The 23152-nt window shown below is 41.8% G+C and overlaps 1 protein-coding gene across 2 annotated transcripts in view; it reads left to right on the top strand.

Annotated features, from left to right (window-relative positions):
* The window catches only part of RMDN2 (regulator of microtubule dynamics 2), a 125503-nt gene that overhangs the window by 54683 nt on the left and 47668 nt on the right, over positions 1–23152 (top strand). For both annotated transcript variants that reach the window (XM_044291670.1, XM_044291669.1), the window contains exons 5-7: positions 751–811; positions 17879–17954; positions 21320–21397. In XM_044291670.1, coding sequence (XP_044147605.1) covers positions 751–811; positions 17879–17954; positions 21320–21397 — 215 coding nt within the window. The remainder of the gene's footprint in view (positions 1–750; positions 812–17878; positions 17955–21319; positions 21398–23152) is intronic.

The raw sequence follows: 23152 nt of genomic DNA, 5'->3' as shown, positions 1-23152 counted from the left end.
TTCTACAAAATTTGCATTGTGTGTTGGGATCAAGCGCCAGTATGGCAGCCCCTGACTTTCCATGGAGTCGCCCCAACCACACAACTGTCCCTGCACTTTGTTTTTTAGGCTTGTTTAGGCCATAAAATGACAGAAGCCAATGGCCTGTCACTTGCTAAAATTTTTCATCTGCCCACCTCTGTCAACCTCCCAACATCAAAGCCAAACTCTGCTGCCGGTTGTGTGGCTCTCAGCTCCCCAGTGCTGTGAACGCAGGCTGCTGTGACAACACAGCGTGGTGTGGCAGGATAAGGTACTGGGATATCTCGCACTGGATACTTTGGTGCTGTCCACCCTGATAAGACGGCATTGAAGTTCCCTCCACCTTGAGCACTGAGTACCGGGGACTGCCACCCTTGATGTATATGGCTTATTTGAATTTCAGGCGCCATAACTACCGTCCACGATATTTCGGAAATGGGGGTAGGGGCGGATTACTCAGGAGCAGTGCTGATTGAGGGAGATACCCAGATTAAAAAGTTTCAGCAAGTGGCTATGTTGTGGGGGCACCTTCCCTTTTATTGATGGAATGAAAATGAATTGTTCAGTCACCCCTCCCTGTATTCGGGTCCTGGATAAAAACCAATCAAGGCTTGCATCAGAATTCAAGGAAGAAGTACAGCGCCATCTGCTGCCAACCAATAGTAATTGCTAGTAAGTCATTTACAGTCACTATAACATTAACGTTTCTAATGCTTATATTTTTCACAGGGAAAACCGCTGCTGGGAAAGCTGTTGAATTAGATGATAAGAATGCTGGCAGTCACAGATGGTGGGTGAAATGTTGCAATTTCAGTTGTATCTAATTTATACTAATGCTTTTCTCATCTGTACATATTGTATCCTCTTCAAACAATATACTATATTTCTTAATGATTTTACATCTGATTCAGACATACACTTTTCTCTTTTTTTTTTTTATGGAGTTTTGAGTGAATAGGGTTCCGCTATGTACAACTCTTGACTGTTGTAGGAAATGGACTTGTCTAATGGGTTCCCTGCAAAGCATTGTTACACCTACAGAGGAAAATGGAAATGTATCTGGTAAATGTGGTGTGCATTTGTATTCAGCCCAGTTCCCCATCCCCCCGAGACAATACTTTGTAGGACCACCTTTCGCTGCAATTACAGCTGACAGTCTTTTGGGGTATGTCTCTACCAGTTTTGCACATGTAGGGGCTGAAATCTTTCCCCATTCTTCATTGCAAAATAGCTCAAGCTCAGTCTGATTGGGAGGAGGGCATCAGCGAACAGCAATTTTCAAGTCTTGCTACAGATTCTCAATGGGATTTAGGTCTGGACTTTAACTGGGCCATTCTAACACATGAATATGCTTTGATCTGAACGATTTCATTGTGGCTCTGGCTGTATGTTTAGGGTTGTTGTCCTGCTGGAAGGTGAACCTCCGCCCCAGTCTTAAGTCTTTTGCAGCCTGTAGTAGGTTTTCCTCCAGTATTACCCTGTTTTTAGCTCCATCCATCTTCCCATAAACTGACCAGCTTCCCTGTTCTTGGTAAAGAAAAGCATCCTGGCAGCATGATACTGCCACCACCATGCGTCACGGTGGGGATTGTGTGTTCAGGGTGATATGCAATGTTAGTTTTCTGCTACACAGAGTTTTGCATTTAGCTCAAAAAGTTCAACTTTGGTCTTATCTGATCAAAGCAGCCTTCTTCCACATGTTTGCTCTGTCTCCTACATGGCTTGTGGCGAACTACAAACTGGGCTTCTTATGGCTTGCTTTTAAAAATGCCTTTCTTCCTGCCACTCTTCCATAAAGGCCAGATTTGTGGAGTACATGACTAATAGTTGTCTTGTGGGCAGATTCTCCCACCTGAGCTGAGGATCTCTGTCATCCTACTCTTCTCATACACCATACAGCATGTCGTACCCCCTCCTCTCATACACTATAAATTGTCGTACCCCTTCTTCTCATACACTGTGCGTTTTCATACCCCTCTCCTCTCTTAGACTATATATATATTGTTGTACCCCCCTCCTCTCATACACTAGACAATGTCGTACTCCCTTCTTCTCATACACTATACATTGTCATCCCACTCTTCTCATACATGATACATCACGTCGTACCCCCTCCTCTCATACACTATACATTATATTGTACCCTCATTTTCCCATACGCTATAGATTGTCGTACCCCCCCTCTCTCATACACTATACAATGTCGTACCCCCTTCTTCTCATAGGCTATACATTGTCACCCCCCTCTTCTCATACCCCATACATTGTCGTATCCCCTCCTTTCATACACTATAAATTGTGAAAAGATTACAGAGGCTCTACTGACAGCACAACACGGAGTGGTGCTCTCTCCAATATGGCAGTACCAATTGCCAAAATGTTGGATATAGTATAAAATTTCACGGGATGGAGGGCACTCAAATGACTGGGTATATAGAAAAATCTGATTGCATATAGGGTATAACCTATTTCTTTATTGTTTATAAAATTATACCTTTCAGTGTATCATTAAATCAATAAAATTGCACCATTCAATTTATCAATGGTATAATATATCAGGGATAATATGATATAGTAAATCAATAAAATTGCACCATACAGTGGTATAATATATCAAGGATAATATGATCCCTCTCAATACATCAAGTTGTATCAATAATAAAGGTCCTAAAGCGAAATCCTAAAATGGAAGGAAGGGTATCTTTGTTAAGGTAGTCCGATCCTATGTGGCGTATGGCGTTGGTGCGCACGTGGTCCTCGGCGTCTTCGGTGTCTTCGGCGTCTTCTTCTGCTCCGGCTTCCTGGATCGCTACGATGTTCTCCGCAATACAGGAAGTGACGTTTCTATGACCGGAAGTGACGGTCTATTACTCCGATCAGCTGACCGATTTTGTCAGCGAACTATATGGTAAATGTTCACCTTTAGTTTTTCTTTTATAAAAAAGGCTTTTTTAGTTCAAAGTCCATGTACTATTCTGGGTAAAAGCAAACGCGTTTCGGTTCGCTCTTGCACCTTCATCAGTGGTGAATAGTACTACTAATCTCCTTCCTTTTATAGGGGAGGGATCATCAAGGTGTCTGAGTTGAATCAAAACCATGGAGTGGAATTCGAACATATTCAACCAATTATGAGGTCATAAAGTGGTATATGTAATGGATTTCAATCTGTATAAATAATCTTAAAGCTACTAGTACCATAAAACAGTTAATAGAATATATAATATATAGAACGATAATAGGTTTATAATAATAGGGGTACATTGCTAACAAAAATATTCAACATCATAAGTATTAAAAGATATAACAATATAAATATCAATATAAAAATCATAAAATTTGACAGAAATTTAATAGAGCATGGTTGATTGAGGACAATCTTCTTCTTGCTGGTCTAGACCTAGTCATATGTATATGTTGATTTTGAATGTAAATATATGTGTGGATGGGGAGAGGGGCCCGACGGGGAGAGGCCGTCGAGATGCTGATAGACAGCCAGAACTCGACAGACTGTCCCCGAAGGGCACATCTCCCTATAGAAATCCAAATAAACTTATATAAATTGTGTTACCCCTTCTTCTCATACCCTGTGCATTGTCCTCCTACCCCCTTTTCTCATACCCCATACATTGTCGTACCCCCCCCACTTCTCACCCCATACAATGTTGTACCCCCCTCCCCTTATACACTATACATTATGTCGTACCCCCTCTTTTCATACACTGTACATTACGTCGGTAGCACATCTACTGTTTACACAGATGTGATCAGTTTTTCTTTACCGCATAAAAGATATGATCATACAAAAATAAAACTAGCTGCTCTGTTTAAATGGGACAATGATCAGGAATGAGCTTACAAATGAGTGCTGGTTCATTTAGTCGTCAACCAGTGTAAAATGGCTCGGAATCAGTAAACATTAAGTAATCCTCCTCATTTCCAAATACCGGATCTAAATAGCGGCACAGTGAAAATATAGATTAGGGAGCAAGGCCTCAAGAAACCCAACTCCCAAGGAACCTCCTAATCTAGTTCAAGTCAGAGGAGGACCTGAACCGTATCTGTGAACATGGGAGACTAGGGTAAACTAAACCCTCAAGTCTATACTCCAGACTGCTGTAGGATTTGCAGAAGACAGATTTTTTTTTTATGTATAGCTGAAAGTTTTATAGTTTTCATAGTAAAGAAATTGCATAGACAGAATGTCGGATTGCTAGATCACTTTCTGGAGCCGATAAAATGCTGTTGATGTCAGGCTAATAGATTTCCAAGTTAACTTCTCACAGTCGCTTTATTACTTTGGGAATGAACTCATAGACTTGTGCTTGATTAAAATAATGCAATATACTGGTTGTGGGTGGAATCCACAGATAATCATACACGTCCAGATATCCAGTTGAATTGCAGAGGAATATAACTAGCATAGATCTCCTCAAGGTTTCTCAAGCATATAGTTATTAGTGAATGAGATACTGGAAATGTAGAAGGTACAATCTTTAATGTCTGATGTACTCTAGTTATAATTGCCTATTGTATACAGCACAATGAGTAAAAGATACAAATATATACGTCATGGGACTGTTAATCCCTTAGCGAGATTTACATTAACATGGGAAATAGCAATAATTAAAGTAAAATTGCAGTCTGCTGGCCTGTATCAGGATATTCTATCTGGGAACTGACGTCACAGTTGCTAGACATAATAGCTATAGGTAGGAAAGGTGCTGAATGTGGGTATTTCTGTTACAGAAAAGTGATGGAGACACCTCTGGTCTATTTCCCATGGGAACAAATGATTGGATATGTTGAAATCCAATATGCCCAATCCTTGTTTCCCCAAATGTTAGAGGTCACTGGACAGCCAGCTCCTACCAACATTTACCTTAAAGGGACCCTCTGGTTGAAGAACAAAAAAAATCACAGTACCTAAGGAACAAACCGAACACTTACCTGTTACCTCCTTTTCATCTTCTCATCTGCAGATCCACCAATTTCCAAGCTTTATGTCATCCAAGATGGCCACACCACTTCTTCGACTGACTGCTGCATACTGTGCATTGGCAGACAAGACACTTCCTGCTTGTCCAGCCCTGCTCTTGGATTTGCCAGCACTGTTCATGTTAACAGGGCTGGCCAATCAAAGGGCAGTCAGAAGTGTCTTGGACTAATAAATTCAAATTCATTGTATGCATCTCACAGTCTGAGACTCTGTGCCTCCATCTTGGATGATAAAAGAGTAGCCTGAAAATTGGTTGATCTGCTCTGCAGCTGAAAAGATTAAACCGAGGTCACCAGGTAACTATTCTGTTTGTTAGTGATTTTGAGAGGCTTTAGGTGTATAGACTGCTTTAAATTGGGTATACACATTAGAAAAATGAAAGCGCGATCCACTGATTTCAGCGGGATTGGCTGATAATGTGATATGTATTGGGAGCTCCTGTGTTAGGGGAAGAAAGATCATACACATTAGACTTTAAAGAGGACCGTCCACCGGCCCTGACATTAGCATATAACTAGATCGCAGTGTAGGGCATACTGAAGGTATGTTATTGCGCTTATGTTTCCTAAGACTCTGCTACGTTCACCCGCTGTGCCCCCATTTTGGTTTCCCACCTGGTATTTAAATTCATACGGTACAGGGAGGATGGGACAGCACTGTTTCTAAAAAAAGCTAGCCTTCTCCCTGGCTATAACACATTGCCCAGCGCACAGCCAGAGAGAAGGAGACGCCCCCTGAGAAAAGCTGTTTTCTCCTCCTCTCTGTACCAATGGTATGTAAACTAGTAAGCGCAATAACATACCTTCAGTATGGTCTACACAGCCAGCTCGTTCTATGATAATGTCAGGACCGGTGAAAGGCCCTCGTTAATTTTCACAATGCTTTATTCTTGCCAGAGCTGAGGTGCTGCTGAGATTTCTGACAGCAATTTATTCCCTTCGCCCCATTGCAAAATGCATGCCCAGTCAAGGGTGCATGTGTATGGTGAAGTCATAGTGGGGGAGTGGAATATCCATCATTTCAACAAACCAACAGCTATTTCATGTGTTGATATGTCCAGCTTATTGCTGATGGAAGACTCAGCCCATGTTGTTATGCAGTTAAAGGGGTTGTCTGACATTTTGATACTGATGCCCTATTTTCAGGATAAGTCGTCAACATCTGATCAGTAGGAGTCTTACTCCCGAGACCCCCGCCGATCAGCTGTTTGAGGAGGCTGCGGCGCTCTAGTGAGTGCTACCTGCTCCTCACAGCTTACCATGTACAATGCCATACATTATATAGCAACAGTGCTTGGTATTGCAGCTCACCCCATTCACTTGAATAGGACTGAGCTGTGCATGACGTCACTGGCCAAGGAGAACATTGCGACTAGGGATGAGCGAATTGACTTTGGATGAAACATCCAAAGTCGATTTGCATAAAACTTTGTTTGAATACTGTACGGAGCTCCATACAGTAATGTATTGGCTCCTATATGCCAAAGTTATTACTTTGCGAAGTCTCGCAAGACTTTGGGTAATAACTTCATAATTTGATTTTTACTGTTAAAAACCTTTTCCTGAACTCCGGTTTGGTTCCAAGGTACCACAACACGAGTTCAGGAAAAACATTTTTATAGTAGAAATCAATTTATGAAGTTATTACCCAAAGTCTTGTGAGACTTCGCAAAGTAATAACTTCAGCTCATCTGAGCCAATACATTCTAAGGGTCCATTCACACGTCCTGTTTTTTTTCATCCTGAAAAACGGTCCGTTTTTTGCGGATCCGTTGTTCCTGAAAATGTTTCTGTATGTCATCCGTATGTCATCCGTTTTTTGCGGATCCGCAAAAAACGGAAACATGTATACATTTCAATAATCAAATAAAGTTGTTTGGATTTCTTTGAAAAAAAATTGAAAAAAAAAAATAATAATAATAATTTGTTATGTGTTTCCAGGAACGGAATCCGCAAAAAACGGATGACATACGGAATGACATCCGAATGTCATCCGTTTTTTGCGGATCCATTGACTTTGTATTGTACCAGGATCCGATTTTTCAGGACAAGAATAGGACATGTTTTATATTTAAACGGACATGCGGAACGGAACAACGGAAACGGACAGCACACATTGTGCTGTCCGATTTTTTCCAGGACCCATTGAAAATGAATGGGTCCAGATCTGGTCCTGATCTGTTCCTGAAAAAACGGAACAGATCAGGAAAGAAAAAACGGACGTGTGAATGGACCCTACTGTAGGGAACACTCACTCTGTACAGTATTCAAACAAAGTTTTATGCAAATCAACTTCGGATGTTTCATCCAAAGTCGATTCGCTCATCCCTAGTTGTGGCATTCACAGAGGTAAATCTGCAACCAAATCGTTAAAAGTTTGCTGCAAATTTCTGTTGTGCTAAGAAATAAAAAAAAAACAGCTTACTCACCTACCAATATCCCCACAGAAGCACCGCAAGATGAGTATATTTTCTTATTTTTTTTTATTAATTTTTTTACCAAAAGATTTTCCGCTGCTGATAGGTTCAGATTTTGCAACAAATCGGTGACTAATATGCAACATTGACATTCTGGGGTTTTAAAAATCTGCACAGCACATCACTTTGTGCACGGAAATTTTCTGCAATGTGTGGACGAGATTTCTTAACACCTCATCCTCTTTGCTGCTTCTGTAAAGCATTGCTGATTTTCTGCCACCTAAGAAATCTACCGCATTTTCATCCCTTGTGGGCTTACGCTTATGCCATAGAGAGCAACAAACGATAAAGGTTCATACCAAAATCAAAAAGTCAGAAAAGTCAGTGAACCACAGACATGTTTGCTTACATGCTGACATAACTTAAGAACACTTAATAATTTCTGCAGAAAGACAACCCAGTCCTCCAGAGATCCTTCTCTGAAAGTTCAGATTGTTTCTTCTTCGCACTCTGTGGTCGTATCATATCTCATCAAAGTACATTATTGGCTTGCGAAGAGATGACTTCTCTTAGAACTGTATGTTCTGTGTCTATCATGTACAGCTGCAATGGCTACACTGTATTAAATTTCAGTGAAATGTACATTTTTCCTTGGAAAGTGCAGCCGTCATTGGAGCCTTTCATGCAACTATTCACTTTCTTTTAGAAGACATGTTTCTTTTCAAACATTAGTGACCCATTTGTAGAGAAAAGGTTATGCCTTGTACACGTTGCCGTTTTTACCGGCATTCCATAGGGATAAATAAACTTGGCCGAGGTCTGCAATGTGAGAGAAGATTGATAATGTAACCACAGCTAGTGGCTGGGGGCCAGTGTTCTTTGAGGGCTGAGGAATGTCTGCAAAGGCGGCGCAGCGTGTTTAGGGTGAGCTATGGGAAATCGACTTCTTTCTTAAAGTTTGGAAAGCAGGTCCCTTTTCTTAATTTACAGTGGAAATACACGATTACAGCTATCGAAAGTTTACTTGTATTTCCTTTATCTGATATTTGCTATAGTTGCCACATTTTAATGAATGACTCACTAAATGTTCTGATATATTTCCATCTTCACTTGTACTGCACATGCAATAGTATGTAACATCCAAATTTGTAAACCATGTTCCAAAAGAAAATCCATTAAAGGGTTCGGGCTTAATATGCAAGTGGATAGGGGATAACTGAACACCACTGATCACAAAAATAGGGATTCCATGTTGCCATTCTGATGGAGCGACAGTACGAACGTGCGCCCTACCCCTCCATTGTTAATTTATGGGACTGCCGTAGATGGCCAAGTACAGCACTCAGCTATTTCCACAGTCCTATAGCAAATGAATTGAGCAACATGGCACATGTTCGGCCTGCCGCTTCATCAGGATAGGAACGTGGGACCCCCTTTCTCGGAATCAGTGGGGGTCTCAGTAGCTATACCCCCCACCAGCCAGTTAATTATCTCTATCCTGTGTATAATTTTCATACTTGGCACAATCTCTTTATAGGGGTTTGCCACAATGTAACAATTAGTAGGTCATCAATATCAGATCAACTAGGGTCCAACACACCTCATCCCTGTAGATTTTACCTATGTGGGAGTAGATCTGGCACCAGGACTACACAGCTCCATCCTTTTTGGACATGGTTACTACACACTGCTATAATTCACTTAAAGGGGTTGTCAAAGTTATTTTTATTGATGGCCTATCCTCAGGATAGGTAATCAACATCAGATCGGCTGGGGGGAGTGACACCCGGCATCCCCGCCTATCAGATGTTTGAAGAAAAAGCGCGTGCCGTGCCAGCGCTACCTCCTCCTCATTGTTTACCTGCTCGCCTTGCATCCGTAGCGGTGTGCAGGTGTAGTTACACCTAAGCCGTCCAATTCATTTCAATAGGAAGCCACGTTCCTATACAAGTGTATACTACAGAGCCTTAATTCTGGTAATATCCAAGCCGTAATACTAGTAATATTAAGCAGCACTACCATTAGATCCAAATTGGACAGTCCATGAAGTGGTGGTGCCAGCAGTGTTAGGCCTTAACCCAGCAGGGGCAGCTTAGGTGTAATTACACCTGCTCACTGCTTTCGGATGCGACAGTGAGCAGGTAAACAATAAAGAGGAGGCAGGTCTGGCCCGGCAAGCACCTTTCCCTCAAACAGCCAATCGGCAGGGGTGTCAGACCACCTCCTTTCTGATATTGATGACTTATTTTGAGGATAGGTCATCAATAAAAATAACTTGGACAACCCCTTTAAGTGATTGCAGTCCTGCAGTAACCAGCTCCATCCACTACACAATGGACAGAGTTGTGTAATTCTCATGTTGGAACTAGTCCCGAACAGCTAATTGGCCGGGGTGGGGGGTGTCAGACAGCCAATAATCTTATAATGATGACCTAGCCTAGGAATAGGTCATCAATTGTTAGCTTCAGGAGAGCCCCTCTAACCATAAAATATTAGTATTTTTGTTTTTAGCAATTGTTGAACTTGGTCAAAACTTGTAACATTTTCACTGAATGGCATCAGGCTGCTTGCGTTGTATTGTAACACAGGCTGCAGAAGCCATACAGCTTAAAATTCTGTATGGCTTCTGCAGCCTGCATTACAATACAACGCAAGCAGCCTGATGCCCTTCAGTGAAAATTTTCAAATGAGCTGTCTGATGGTTTGATCTCTCGCTCCCCTTGGATGGAATTGACAGATCAATTGCACACCAATATTATAAACCTTAGTGTAATCTAAATTTCTAATATATGTTCTGTCAACATTTAGGGGGAGGAGGGTGTTTGTTACATACGTCTCATCCATAAAGGTTCTGTATAGAAAGGGAAGAGCACAGATCTCTATGGACATGTGCAAAGCGTTATGGCCAAGACAGAGGTACCTGGTAGTGTAGCAGGGCATGCACAGTTGGCATCTGCGCTGCTTTGGCAGCGGTAGCAGAGCCTATGCTCTTGTATTGCCCGAGTTTCCTGAAATTCCATTTGTAGCTCGGATATAGAAAGAGCATTTTTATTAACCAGATGCTAGAAATGGTGATGTGTGGTGAGCAGTGACCAGCAGAGGGCTCTGTCGCTGCATAAGTCAGGTGAAGGAGAATGAGAGAATAATAGGGATGTCCATGATATACTGTTCGTGCTAGTTCTGGCTAACGGTGATCATTTAAATTTCTATATTATTCTTCATGTAAAAATGTAATTCTTTGCTTTTTGGGGGTTAGTCCTGGTGCTACCTTTCTGTGTTTCACATCATATCCCATTAGAGTACGGTATATTCACGCACTATTCACATGTATTGATCTTTGGTGTGTGAATATACCCTTACAATGATTTTTATTTATTTTTTATACATGGTCTGCAGGAACTGCTTCATGGCATACAGACTCTAGGGGTACTGTATGTTCACATGTTGTAGACATTTCTGCATCTCTTCCATACTTCTGAATTTACAAAAATCTATGCACATGCCGCAAAAAAAAAAACATCCAGATTGATGAAACTGATTTTCTGTTGTAGAAGTGTATGCAATCAATCTAACTTTTATGAATATACTTGTATTTCATTCCATTACCCCTGACCTGATGCATCTGATGTCTATAAGTTTCCCATTTGCAGCCCATAACAAGACACTGTCCAAAAAGTCCACTATTTCTATGACTGCAATTAAGAGTTTCTTCTCCAGCTCGCCATAAAAAAAATATATAGTTTTTTTACTGCAAACTAATTAAAAACAGCTTGCATTTCAGACAGCGTGTGACAGCACCTTAGTCATGGCATGGTTATGTATGTGGACATTATTTCTATGGACTCTCCATAAATCTACCGAAGCCTGGCAATCTGATGAAGCAGGAGTTTTGGTTCAAGCTTTGCTTAGTTATAGTTGTATCTATGAAGTTAGCCACTTTGTCTGGTGTACACTCCAGGTCTTAGATTTGTGCTCTGGATTAGGAGCGCCGGCTCTCTGTAATAGCAGATAAGTGACCATGCGTGTTTGTTGGTGGAATACATGACAATCTCTTCAGACCACACATTGTAATTACTTTTAAACCCCTCGGCCTTAACCAGTTTTAACTAGCCCCATTTTATCTCCTTGTCACGCAAAGAGAAACAAAGTCTAAGAGGTGTTGGATAATCCTGTTCGCTTTTTTTTCTTCTTTTCTTTTTGCAATCCGTTTAGTTATGGTATGTTGAGTTTATATGATTAGCTCCTGCCGGGTTAGGGAATCAGATGGAGAGTGTTCATTCAACAGACAGATATGGCATTGTGAGATTCCCTAGATTATGTCCAAATATCAGGCTTTTAGTCTTTATTACTATTTTATTACTACTATTACCTGGTACTTAGTTTAATAGCATTATCATATACAGGTGAAACTCAAAAAATTTGAATATTGTGCAAAGTTCATTTATTTCAGTAATGCAACTTAAAAGGGTAAACTAATATATGAGACTCATTACATGCAAAGCGAGATATTTCAAGCCTTTATTTGTTATAATTTGGATGATTATGGCTTACCGCTTATGAAAACCCCAAAGTCACAATCCCAGGTACCCTTTGCTCAGGGGGTATGGATTAATTAGCTGACTAGAGTGTGACACTTTGAGCCTAGAATATTGAACCTTTTCACAATATTCAAATTTTAAGTTGCATTACTGAAATAAAAAAACTTTTGCACGATATTCTAATTTTTCAAGTTTTACCTCTATATAAACAATATATAAAATTGACACATCTGTGATATTAGATAGATTCATTTGTATACACGTGAACTGCTTCTATTGGACCCAGTGGATGCCAGGATCCTGGTGCACAGAGGCAGCTGTCACTGAAACGGGGCTGATCTCCCCTGTAACTCTAAAATGAATTTTAATGTAATTCTAGAATTAAATTAAATGCTAGAATTAAAAAATATACTTACTTTACTATGGGGCTGCAACGATTAATCGTCATTATCGATAATATTCGATAACAGGATTCGTTGTCAACAAATACCGTTATTGAATAATCAGATGATTCGTTGCTATGCAGGTGGGAGCCGGCGGTCAGGCACTATGCCTGCGGGTGCTTGATCTTTAAATCACCGCATCCCGCATCTTTATTACCTTACAATGAAGCTCCAGTAACAGGTAGAGCGGGCGGTGGTGTAACGTCACTTACTCATGTGACACGCATGCTCCGCCTGTTTCAATCATAAAGTGGGCAGAGCAGGCGCGTCACGTGAGTAAGTGACGTTACGCCACCCGCTCTGCCTGTTACTGGAGCTTCATTGTAAGGTAATAAAGATGCAGTGATTTAAAGTAAAAGTTACTGCCGATTAAGGAATACTGCTGTGAGCGGCGGGGCCGGGGCTGTTATGGGGAGGGGGATCTGTGGATGGCACTGTTATGGGGAGGGGGCTCTGTGCACTGTTATGGGGAGGGGGATCTGTGGATGACACTGTTATGGGAAGGGGATCTGTGGCTGACACTGCTATGGGAAGGGGATCTGTGGATGACACTGCTATGGGAAGGGGATCTGTGGATGACACTGCTATGGGAAGGGGATCTGTGGATGACACTGTTATGGGAAGGGGATCTGTGGATGACACTGCTATGGGAAGGGGATCTGTGGATGACACTGCTATGGGAAGGGGATCTGTGGATGACACTGCTATGGGAAGGGGATCTGTGGATGAGACATGTAGCATAAGATGCTATATAGTGTCATCCATAGATCCCCCCATAGCATGGTCATCCACAGGTCCCCCTCCCCATAACAGTGTCATCCAAAGATCCCCCCATAACAGTGCCATCCACAGATCCCCCCCATAACAGTGCAATCCACAGATCCCCCCCATAACAGTGCCATCCACAGATTTCTCATAACAGTGCCACCCACATATTGTTTTAATATGGCCTTTGAACATAATTTTTCAAGTAAAATTATATAAACCCCTTTTTTGTCATTTTGGTGTTTTTCCCGATTAATCGATGAAATTATCGACAGCCCTACGTTACTATTTTACAAACCTAGTATTTGTAAAAAAATGTAAATAAATAATGAATTTTACATTGGTCACAGAAAAAAACTGCTGCAAAAGTCATGTCAACTATGTTCAAAATGGAAAATCCTCACCGCAGGTCATGTACCGTACATTGTATTCTATGAGAATTTGAAAATCTCGTGCACACGATGCGGATTTTAAAATTCAGTTCAATTTCCGCACCTAAGAAAAGCGTAAATGAAATATTTCAAATCTCTCTCACTTTGCTGGTACTGTATTACACCCCACTTAATCCACATTGTCTGCAAGCAACCTAGGGATCTTAAGGGTGTCCACCGCAGATTCAGTTAAAAAAGAGGGACCAAATAAATGGCCCTGAACCCATTAATGGCAAGAATATTAATGTCCAAAGAACTGCTACTCTAACATAGTTGTAAAGTCCATTTCCATACACATGGTCATACACATTACACATCTGTCTGCTGTCAGCTATCTCTCCCGATCCTCCCAAGTGTACAGTATGCATGCTCTGCTCATAGCAGCAGTGATGTCCCTGACTATCCCATGGGATTGTTGCAGCTAGTCCCTGGCCTCAGCAGTCACGTGAGGTACGTGGCAATGTCAGTCTCAACCATGATGTCCCTGACTACCTGTCAGTGGAGTCATGTGGGTTAGTTGGAGACATCACCACTGCATCATCGGAAAGAAAAACTGGCGGGCTGCAGTGATGCGGTGGCGCTGGAACGAAAGGGGGAGCAGGTAGGTAAGTTCTCTTCTTTTACTTGTTTTAACAGTCCCTGCTAAAAATGTTCTGCTCTCAGAAATCTGCTTTCACGATATACTACACTCTGTTCTAGGTTAGTATTCGTTAAACATATTATCGCAGACTATAAGGATATAAGGAATTATTTTATAAATTAAACTTATGCAATGAACTATGATATAGCTAAGATGGTAGATGATATGTGTAGTACAGTTCTACTTTAAATTCTAAATTAAGGTAAAGGGAACCTTTGCAAAACAATCAGGAACTTTAGGCATTTGGAATGGGAAATAGATACTCTTTTCCTTGTATTATTTCACTTGGTAGTTTAAAGAGCTGTCTCTTTAATGAATGAACCCTATTGACCCTTCTGCTACTACACCCCCTCCTCCTTGTGAGAAGTTCTTGCACGCTACCGCTGCAGCTGACAGGAGCACCAGCAAGATTAGCCAGATTCCTTTCAGGGTTCTTTGATCACAGTCTGCATCCTTCCCCACAATGTTTGACAATCTCGCCAGGACTCACGCAAGGCCAACTACTGTGTTTACTTTCCGAGGAACTGTGGGATTGCCTTTCACTGGCAGATTAATTGCAGCCATATAATTAGTTGTGTTCCTGGATGTTTTGGGGGAGATTGGTCTTCTTTCCTATGCACAGTTTATCCCCTGCTGGCTCAGTGCTCTTATTTGGCATGCTGAATTTACAGCAGTTCTTTTTTTTGCCATGGTGTATGAATTGGCAGCGCTGCCAGGAAGCATGAACATCTGAAAAGTGTTTGGTTGGTTTTGTGATATGAGAGAATGACCTGTGCATGGTTCCCAGTGGGTAAATCAGCATGTGTGAGCCACTTTGTTCAAAGGGTGCAGGGTGAATAGACACAGGAACAGACAGCCTCTGTCTAGGAGGAGGAATGTGCCTTTCAGGACACTGTCTTTCAAGTAACTGAAGTCAATGGTCAAGGCATTGATTTACATGCCAATGTCACTCTCATGTAGAACGATGACCTAGGATTACTCACTGGTATTTGTACCACTGTTTTACAACACTGGTTTCTAGATAGCATTTTGTACAAAAACAAACAAAGTATGCGTTTTGCATTAAAGGGAGTCTGTCAGCAATTTTGATCATGCAAAACTGCTTAAAGCACTAGGCAGGGGCCAAAGAAAGAAAAAAAATATATACCTTTTGCTGAGTTTTTATTATTAGGAGTAGTAAGAATATGAACTTTTATTCTGCCAGGCACTGCTCCTGCTAGTGCTCAGGAGCGATGCTTAACTGAAGTGTTTTCTGCATTAAACTGCTTCACAGCCCCTTCTCTCTACTCTGAGTGACAGCTTTAGCGTCCAACCAGGAGACCACTGCAGCCAGGCAGATGGGAGAGACCGTGAAGCAGCTCAGTGCAGAGGGCACTTCATAGTGAAGCACCGCCTCCTGGGCACTTGAGAGAGTAGAATCTGGCAGAATAAACATATATATATATTAATACTACTCCTGTTGGTTTGTTATTCTCTCCCTGGCCCCTACCTAGTGTTGTCAGCAGTTTTGCCTGGTAAAAACTACTTGCAGACTTCTTTTAATTTAGGTTGATTTCACACTTCGAAATAACTGACCAAATAACTGATCATTATTTTATTTTTTTTGCCAAAACCAGATTCAGGTCAAAAACACAAAATAGGTGCAAATCAAATCATTACACCTGATCTCTAAGTAGGCTTCACCACTGGTTTTGGTTTCATGTAGCACAACATTTATTGTAATGATAGCCTATGGTATCACACTGCAACGTGACAGTCACGCAAAAATCCAACTTTGATGAATTTTTTGCACCTGCCGTGTCGCAGTCGCAGCATGGTGCAGTCTGACACTATAGACTATCATTAAATAAATGTTGCACGACACTGATGCGACATGAATGTTGTGCAACATATGTCACGTGCAGCCCTAGCCTAATACTTGCATCTTCCTCTGTTGTATAGGGCCATTGGACTCCATAAGGCACCTGGTCCAATCATGACCACTACGTCGGCACTTACTATAGTATATTTGTTTAAAAATTAGGCTACTTTCACACTAGCGTTCTGCTGTCCGCTCGTGAGCTCCGTTTGAAGGAGCTCACGAGCGGAGCAGAACGCTTCCGTCCAGCCCTGATGCAGTCTGAATGGATGCGGATCCGCTCAGACTGCATCAGTCTGGCGGCGTTCAGCCTCCGCACGGCCAGGCGGACAGCTGAACGCTGCTTGCAGCGTTCAGCTGTCCGCCTGGCCATGCGGAGGCCTGCGGATCCGTCCAGACTTACAATGTAAGTCAATGGGAACGGATCCGCTTGAAGATGACACCATATGGCTCAATCTTCAAGCGAATCCGTCCCCCATTTACTTTACATTGAAAGTCTGAACGGATCCGCTCAGGCTACTTTCACACTTAGAAATTTTTCTAAGTTATTAATGCAGACGGATCCGTACTGAACGGAGCCTCCGTCTGCATTAATATGATCGGATCCGTTCGGAACGGATCCGATCAAACGCAAGTGTGAAAGTAGCCTAAGGGCTCCTTATCCCGCATTTTTTTTTTAGTGTTTGTAAATACTTGTAAAAAAAAAATGCTATGAATTTCACGTTTTCCATAGTGCATGTGTATTTTATGGTGTTTTTTTTTTCCCATTTTTACAGTTATAACTCTTTATTTCTAGCCCTTTTCAATTCCTGTATTGGAAAATGCCATACTAGAGAATGCTGCATTTAAGAGAAAAAATAAAAACGCCACCAGAATACCACAATCCAAAAGCTTTTTTAAAATAACTTTCGTTTTTGGGGGAGAAAAATGCATGTAAAAATGCCATGTCAACAAAACACGGTTTGTGAAACCGGTCTCCTTGGCAATCTAATGTGTGTGAGGATAAGGCTCCATTCACACATCCACACATCCATTTAGCGGAACGGAATTGTGGACCCATTCATTTCTATGGGGCCAGGCGATCCGGAAATTCGGACCCTCACTTCCGGGTCCGCATTTCCGTTCCCGAAAAAAATAGAACATGCCCTATTCTTGTCCGCAATTGCAGACAAGAATAGGCATATTCTATTTGTGTCGGCAATGTGCGGTCTGCAAAATGTGGAATGCACATTGCCGGTGTCCGTGTTTTGCGGATCCGTGTATCCGCAAAACACACACGAATGTGTGAATGGACCCTAACCAAAATTTCTGATTTTAATCATGTTTAAGCATTTGTTGATGGCTTCTGTTTGAGGAAAATGTCAGGAAATATAACTCCTGGAGGCTCAAACAGAATGACTTCATTAAGGTTCTAAAAGCTGACATCTGAATGGTCGCTATGGGGCTCCAGCACAACAGTGCACTTTCCTGAGCATTAATTAAAAGTAACCTGACCCCAGAACAAATCCCTGCAGATGGAGACTTACTGGAGGTTTATTTTCAAAATCCCAGTTATTGGGCTAATTACATGTTTCTAATAGATAAGTAAGCTTAATAATAGAATCAAAGAAAAAAAAACTGAAATGTGATTAAAAAAATAAGAATCAGAAATCTTTAAGGTATCTAACATAGAAACTAAGCCTCAAAAACCTAAAAAAATGATTTATTGTGAATGGACGATTATCAGTTAATATATCACTGATCATGCCATTTTCAATTCTGTTTTTCTAGGTATGCAGTTATGTGCGGATACGTGTCTGAATTTGACAATGTCCAGAATAAAATCAAGAACGGCTATCTCTTTAAGGTTTGTTAAAAACCTATGGTGGATTGGAGAGGAGATATGTGAAGCTTAGTCACCTTCGGGAGGAGAGGAGGCATTTGAAGCTTAGGGTCACCCTTCAACCATTAGATCAGTTTTTTTCAACTTATGATTAAGGCCTCGTGCACACGGCCATTGTTTGGGTCCGCATCCGAGCCCCTGTTTTGGTGGCTCGGATGCGGACCCATTCATTTCAATGGAGCCACAAAAGATGCGGACAGCACTCCATGTGCTGTCCGCATCCGTGGCTCCGTTCCGCAGCCCCAATATAACATGTCCTATTCTTGTCCGCGATTTGCGGACAAGAATAGGCATTTATATTGCCGACTTCCGTTTTGCAAATTGCATGAGGCCTTAAAGCAAACTTGTCACATGGAAAATGCAGGCCGTATGTTACAGAGCAGGAAGAACTGAGTAGATTGATTTATAATTTTGTGGAAAAAATCACTGTAAATTGTATCCCTACATAGCCCTACTCTTTCTGTGTTCAGGAGTCCAGTGGGCGGTCCCACTCAGTGATGGACAGGCTTTTGTGTATGACTGTACATAGAGATTGCTGTCAGTCAAGATACACAGTTGATAGTGAAGTATTATTTGCAGCTTTAAATTACATAAGTGATATTTTTTTTCAACCATCATGTATGTTTAATTAGAAATCTGCAAGGTCGTAAATACCTGTTGAGATTTCAATAAACGTAATATACATGTAGTTGGTGACCAACAGCCATCTTTCTTGACCTTCCCATAAACATGCACACGTGGCCCAGTCCACTAATGGCAAGAAAACCACATGTACTGTGTAAATAGGCAGCTTTGATGATGCTATATTTTGCACCCGAACACAAAATCTGGCCCTGAAAGGGTTGTCCCAGAATAATCACCTATTAAGTGATAAATGTGCAGTGCTAGTCGAAGTGATAAATGTCTGATCGGTTATGGTCCAACCTCTGAGGCTCCCCCCTGGCAATGAACCCTGTGAGTTCATTGCCCCCCATTTGAATGGAGTAGCAGATGAGTATGCTCACAGCCACTCCGTTCACTTTCTCTGGAAATGCAGGATATTACGTCTCTGCCTTTTGTCTAAGATTAAATGAGTTATCTGTTAATTAATATTGGTTACCTAGCCTCAGGATGGGTCATCAATATCAGATCGGCATGGGTCCGTCACGCAGGGGACCCTACGATCAGATATAAAAAAAAAGGGCCAGCACTCTTCCTAGGCCATGTGACGTCACCATATATATATGTCACGTGGCCTAGTTGCAGCTCATGAGCAAAGTCATGAGGTTGGGTTGTATGCAAGCCCAAGGTCCAGAATTGAGTGGTGTCCTAAGTTGCCTGGACTCACTGGGAGTAGGATCCCAGGGAGTGACGGTAAACTTCCACGCACTTCACTCTCTCACATTTGAGCACGCTCCCTTCTGCTTATTCACAAGCCGGCTAGGCACAATATAAGGAATTTTTATCATTCCAGACAGATGTCCAAGCCATTACACAACACACATTTAATTTATTTTTCTGCATTTGTTTGTCACTAGGACCATTTTGGGTGCGGATTGAGCCAGACGTAAACTTTGGCTCCTGGTGGACAATGGGTAGCAGCCAAGGGGGAAGCCAGAAGCAAGATGGGCTCATCCTAAGAGAAGCTATTAATCAGAAAACATGCAAAACCTTTCAGCTCGGAGGGGTGGGGGAAGTCCACTTATGGTGCATGGTGCACTTTTCATAGCAATTTGGTGAAGAAAGTCATGATATCAAGCTTTGAATAAAAAAAAAAAAAAATAATATATATATAATATAATTTATGTATATATGGCACTCCAATAGAGATTGGATGAAGTGGCAATACCATGCTCTACCATGGGACGACGCCCCCCCCCCCCCCCCACTTGATTGGACAACACCTTTGAGGGCCATGGCGATACACTGCAGATTCTCCACAACGTATTACTGCACCAGGAAATGGTGGAGATTTTAGAACATCTCATCCACAGAAATTGCATGTAACTTGTCAATTGATTTTTGTGGATTTCCACTGCTGATTTCAACCGTTGCAATGCAGATGGTGAAATCTGCGGAAAACCTGTAGTGTTTACACTCTGAATTCTGGAACGAAGTCCTCACCATTCAGAGTGCATTTTTCATTCTGGCATATTTATTGTGGAAAATCCACAGAAAACCTGTCCTGTGTGGACAAACTCTTAGGCCTCTTTCACACGGACGTTGTGGGAAAATGTGCGGGTGCGTTGCGGGAACATGCGCGATTTTTCCGCGTGAGTGCAAAACATTTAATGCGTTTTGCACTCGCGTGAGAAAAATCGCGCATGTTTGGTACCCAAACCCGAACTTCTTTACAGAAGTTCGGGCTTGGGATTGATGTTCTGTAGATTGTATTATTTTCCCTTATGCGCTGGAGGGGTTAAAAAAAAAAAATAATAATAATTTTACTCACCTTAGCCCACTTGATCGCGAAGCCGGTATCTCCTTCTGTCTTGATCTTAGCTGTGTGAAGGAACAGGACATGTGGTGACGTCACTCGATCTATCACATGATCTTTTACCATGGTGATGGATCATGTGATGATCGGAGTGACGTCACCACAGGTCCTGTTCCTCCACACAGCTAAGATGAAGACAGAAGAGATGCCGGCTAAGTGGACTAAGGTGAGTTAAATTATTATTTTTTTTAACCCCTTCAGCGCTATTGTACTATGCATTCTGTATTCAGAATGCTATTATTTTCCCTTATAACCATATTATAAGGGAAAATAATAATGATCGGATCTCCATCCCGATCGTCTCCTAGCAACCGTGCGTGAAAATTGCACCGCATCCGCACTTGCTTGCGGATGCTTGCGATTTTCATGCAACCCCATTCATTTCTATGGGGCCTGCGTTACGTGAAAAACGCACAAAATAGAGCATGCTGCGATTTTCATGTATCGCATCCGCGCGGTATACTCGGCCGTGTGAAAGGGGGCTTAGTGTTGCTAGCAAATCACTAGCATCGCTTTTTTACTTGGCAAAATCTACTCCAATGTGCTGATTACCAGTAAATGTCACCCAAACAGGGAAAACCAGTGGTGCTGTAAAAGAACAGTTATTGTTATGTATTTAGAGCTAAAGGGTACATCCACACTGGAGATTTGAGTGTGGCTAATCCGCAGCATTTTACGTTACCAATAAAGTGGATAAGATTTTACAAAATGTCATGAACACATTGAAAGAAATCCGCATTGTAAATGTACTTGTCAGTGGTCGTACCCAAAGTCTTCAGATGTTCAAAACACCTTTGGTAAAACATGGTAATAACTTATGAATTCAATCAATGAAATGATGTTCACATTTCAGGAGCATTTGGATAAAGCTATAGAACTCCATCCAGAAGACCCTCTTCAATACTACCTCTTAGGCAGATGGTGCTATACTGTAAGTAGTCTTTCTTCCATTTCTGCAATAACCAGCAATACAGCTTCTACCTTTGTCACGCTCCAGTGACGTTGACCAATGGACAAGTTTGCTACACTCTGCTTGATACAGTACAAATAAAATGGCTGATATCTCCAATATTTCTATTTATGTTGCTGTATATCATGTTTGGATGTACTATGACCTATTTTAGGGCATTACTTTGCAAAAAGTGGCAGCGTCAGGTAGCTACAGACATGCTGAAATCAGCGGTCTGTCATTTACTTGCTGAAGTAACACCACTGCTGAGAACATAGTTTCATACTGGCAGTGTGTTGCAGAGAAGACGGCACACATTGCCAGAGAAGCTCTCTCTCTCTCCGCTCGCCCTCCTATAATTGGCAGTTTTCTCCCAGAAAACCAAATTGCCTGACCTCATGAGAGGTGAACATAAAATCAATCCAAAAGTGGGAAAACTCCAGCTGCAGAATACTGATGTGGCTCCTATTCTGAACCTCGGCTTTTCTTTTAAGAATGCCTGTGTTACCATCTGTCTGGGCAGTTTGCTAGAGGCAGACAGATCAGGAACACTGGAGCAATACCTGTCCACTTTTGTAGCTTAGTTGACATATCTACTTAGTATTATAGGCATAAAAGTGAAAAACTGGGTCTGTAGAAGGTTGAATACTTCCAAATGCCCCCATGTCAGGGAGAGCCTTATCTATCTAGACAAAATCCCGACCCAAAATTGTAATTAGCAACAGTAAAAGCTACTACTGATCAAGATGTTGGCCTCCTCAAGACTCAGAGCTGTCCCCTTCAGTCCAGCAGAAATTCTCTGACGAGGCTTACTAGTGTTTTCCCTGTTAGGAAGATTCTGTAGTCTCTGTGCTGAGATGTTAAAAGGGAGTTATGCCAGGATAGGAGACAATTATATGATCAGTGGGGTCCAACCACTCGGACCTCTACCAGTAATGAGATCTGGGTTCTGTGCAACCGTATGAATGGAGTGGTGGTCAAGTATTTGCGTTGCCGCTCCATGGGACTGCCAGAGATAGACATGCACTGTACTCCGTCAGGGGAACTGATTAATTCCATCTAAATCCCCAGCCAGTTCTATATAGGACAATCAGGTGAAGACCAGGAGATGATAGGAGATCTGCTGGAGGCCGAGCCCTTCATCAAGTAGCAGCAATGGAATAAAGCTGAATGTTATCAATGGTCACACAAGGCAAGCCATTAAAGGAACTACACTTGCCATCATGTAATCAGACTATCTCCCTGCAAGGTCAACACACTGCAGCCTCAAGTTGGCAGATGATAAATTAGCGTATTTGACAAACAATATCTTGCTGGCAAAAATTCACTTGAGTGGTGAAATGACTTCCCTACAATATTTTTGTAGCATTCCTGTGACTCATCAGGAATCTGTCTAAAAATTGGCTCAAATAGTTGCAATTTTGGTGCAATTTGGCACAGCTAGTGTTTCTACGCTTTTTTGCTGACTTGCTCCAAAGCAGCAGGCTTAACTAGAAAGTATGGAGCTTCAAGGGAAAGGGGGAGTGGCCTAAAGCGCCTAATGACGAATGGCCTAAAGTGGCCTAATGACGAGTGGCCTAAAGTGGCCTAATGACGACACAATTCTGGCGTAAAAAATCTAACTAGAGCTAGAAAAAGGTGTCTGCAACAAATATAACATCGGCATGAGTCAGTGTGATAAATGTGATGCAGGTCTGGACTGTCTAAGGTTACACCATTTGTAGGATTAGCAGATAT

This window comes from Bufo gargarizans, chromosome 4 (genome assembly GCF_014858855.1).
Source record: "Bufo gargarizans isolate SCDJY-AF-19 chromosome 4, ASM1485885v1, whole genome shotgun sequence".
Taxonomy (NCBI): Eukaryota; Metazoa; Chordata; class Amphibia; order Anura; family Bufonidae; genus Bufo; species Bufo gargarizans.
The sequence above is the reverse complement of the archived record's forward strand: the minus strand, read 5'-3'. Positions and strand labels throughout refer to the sequence as shown.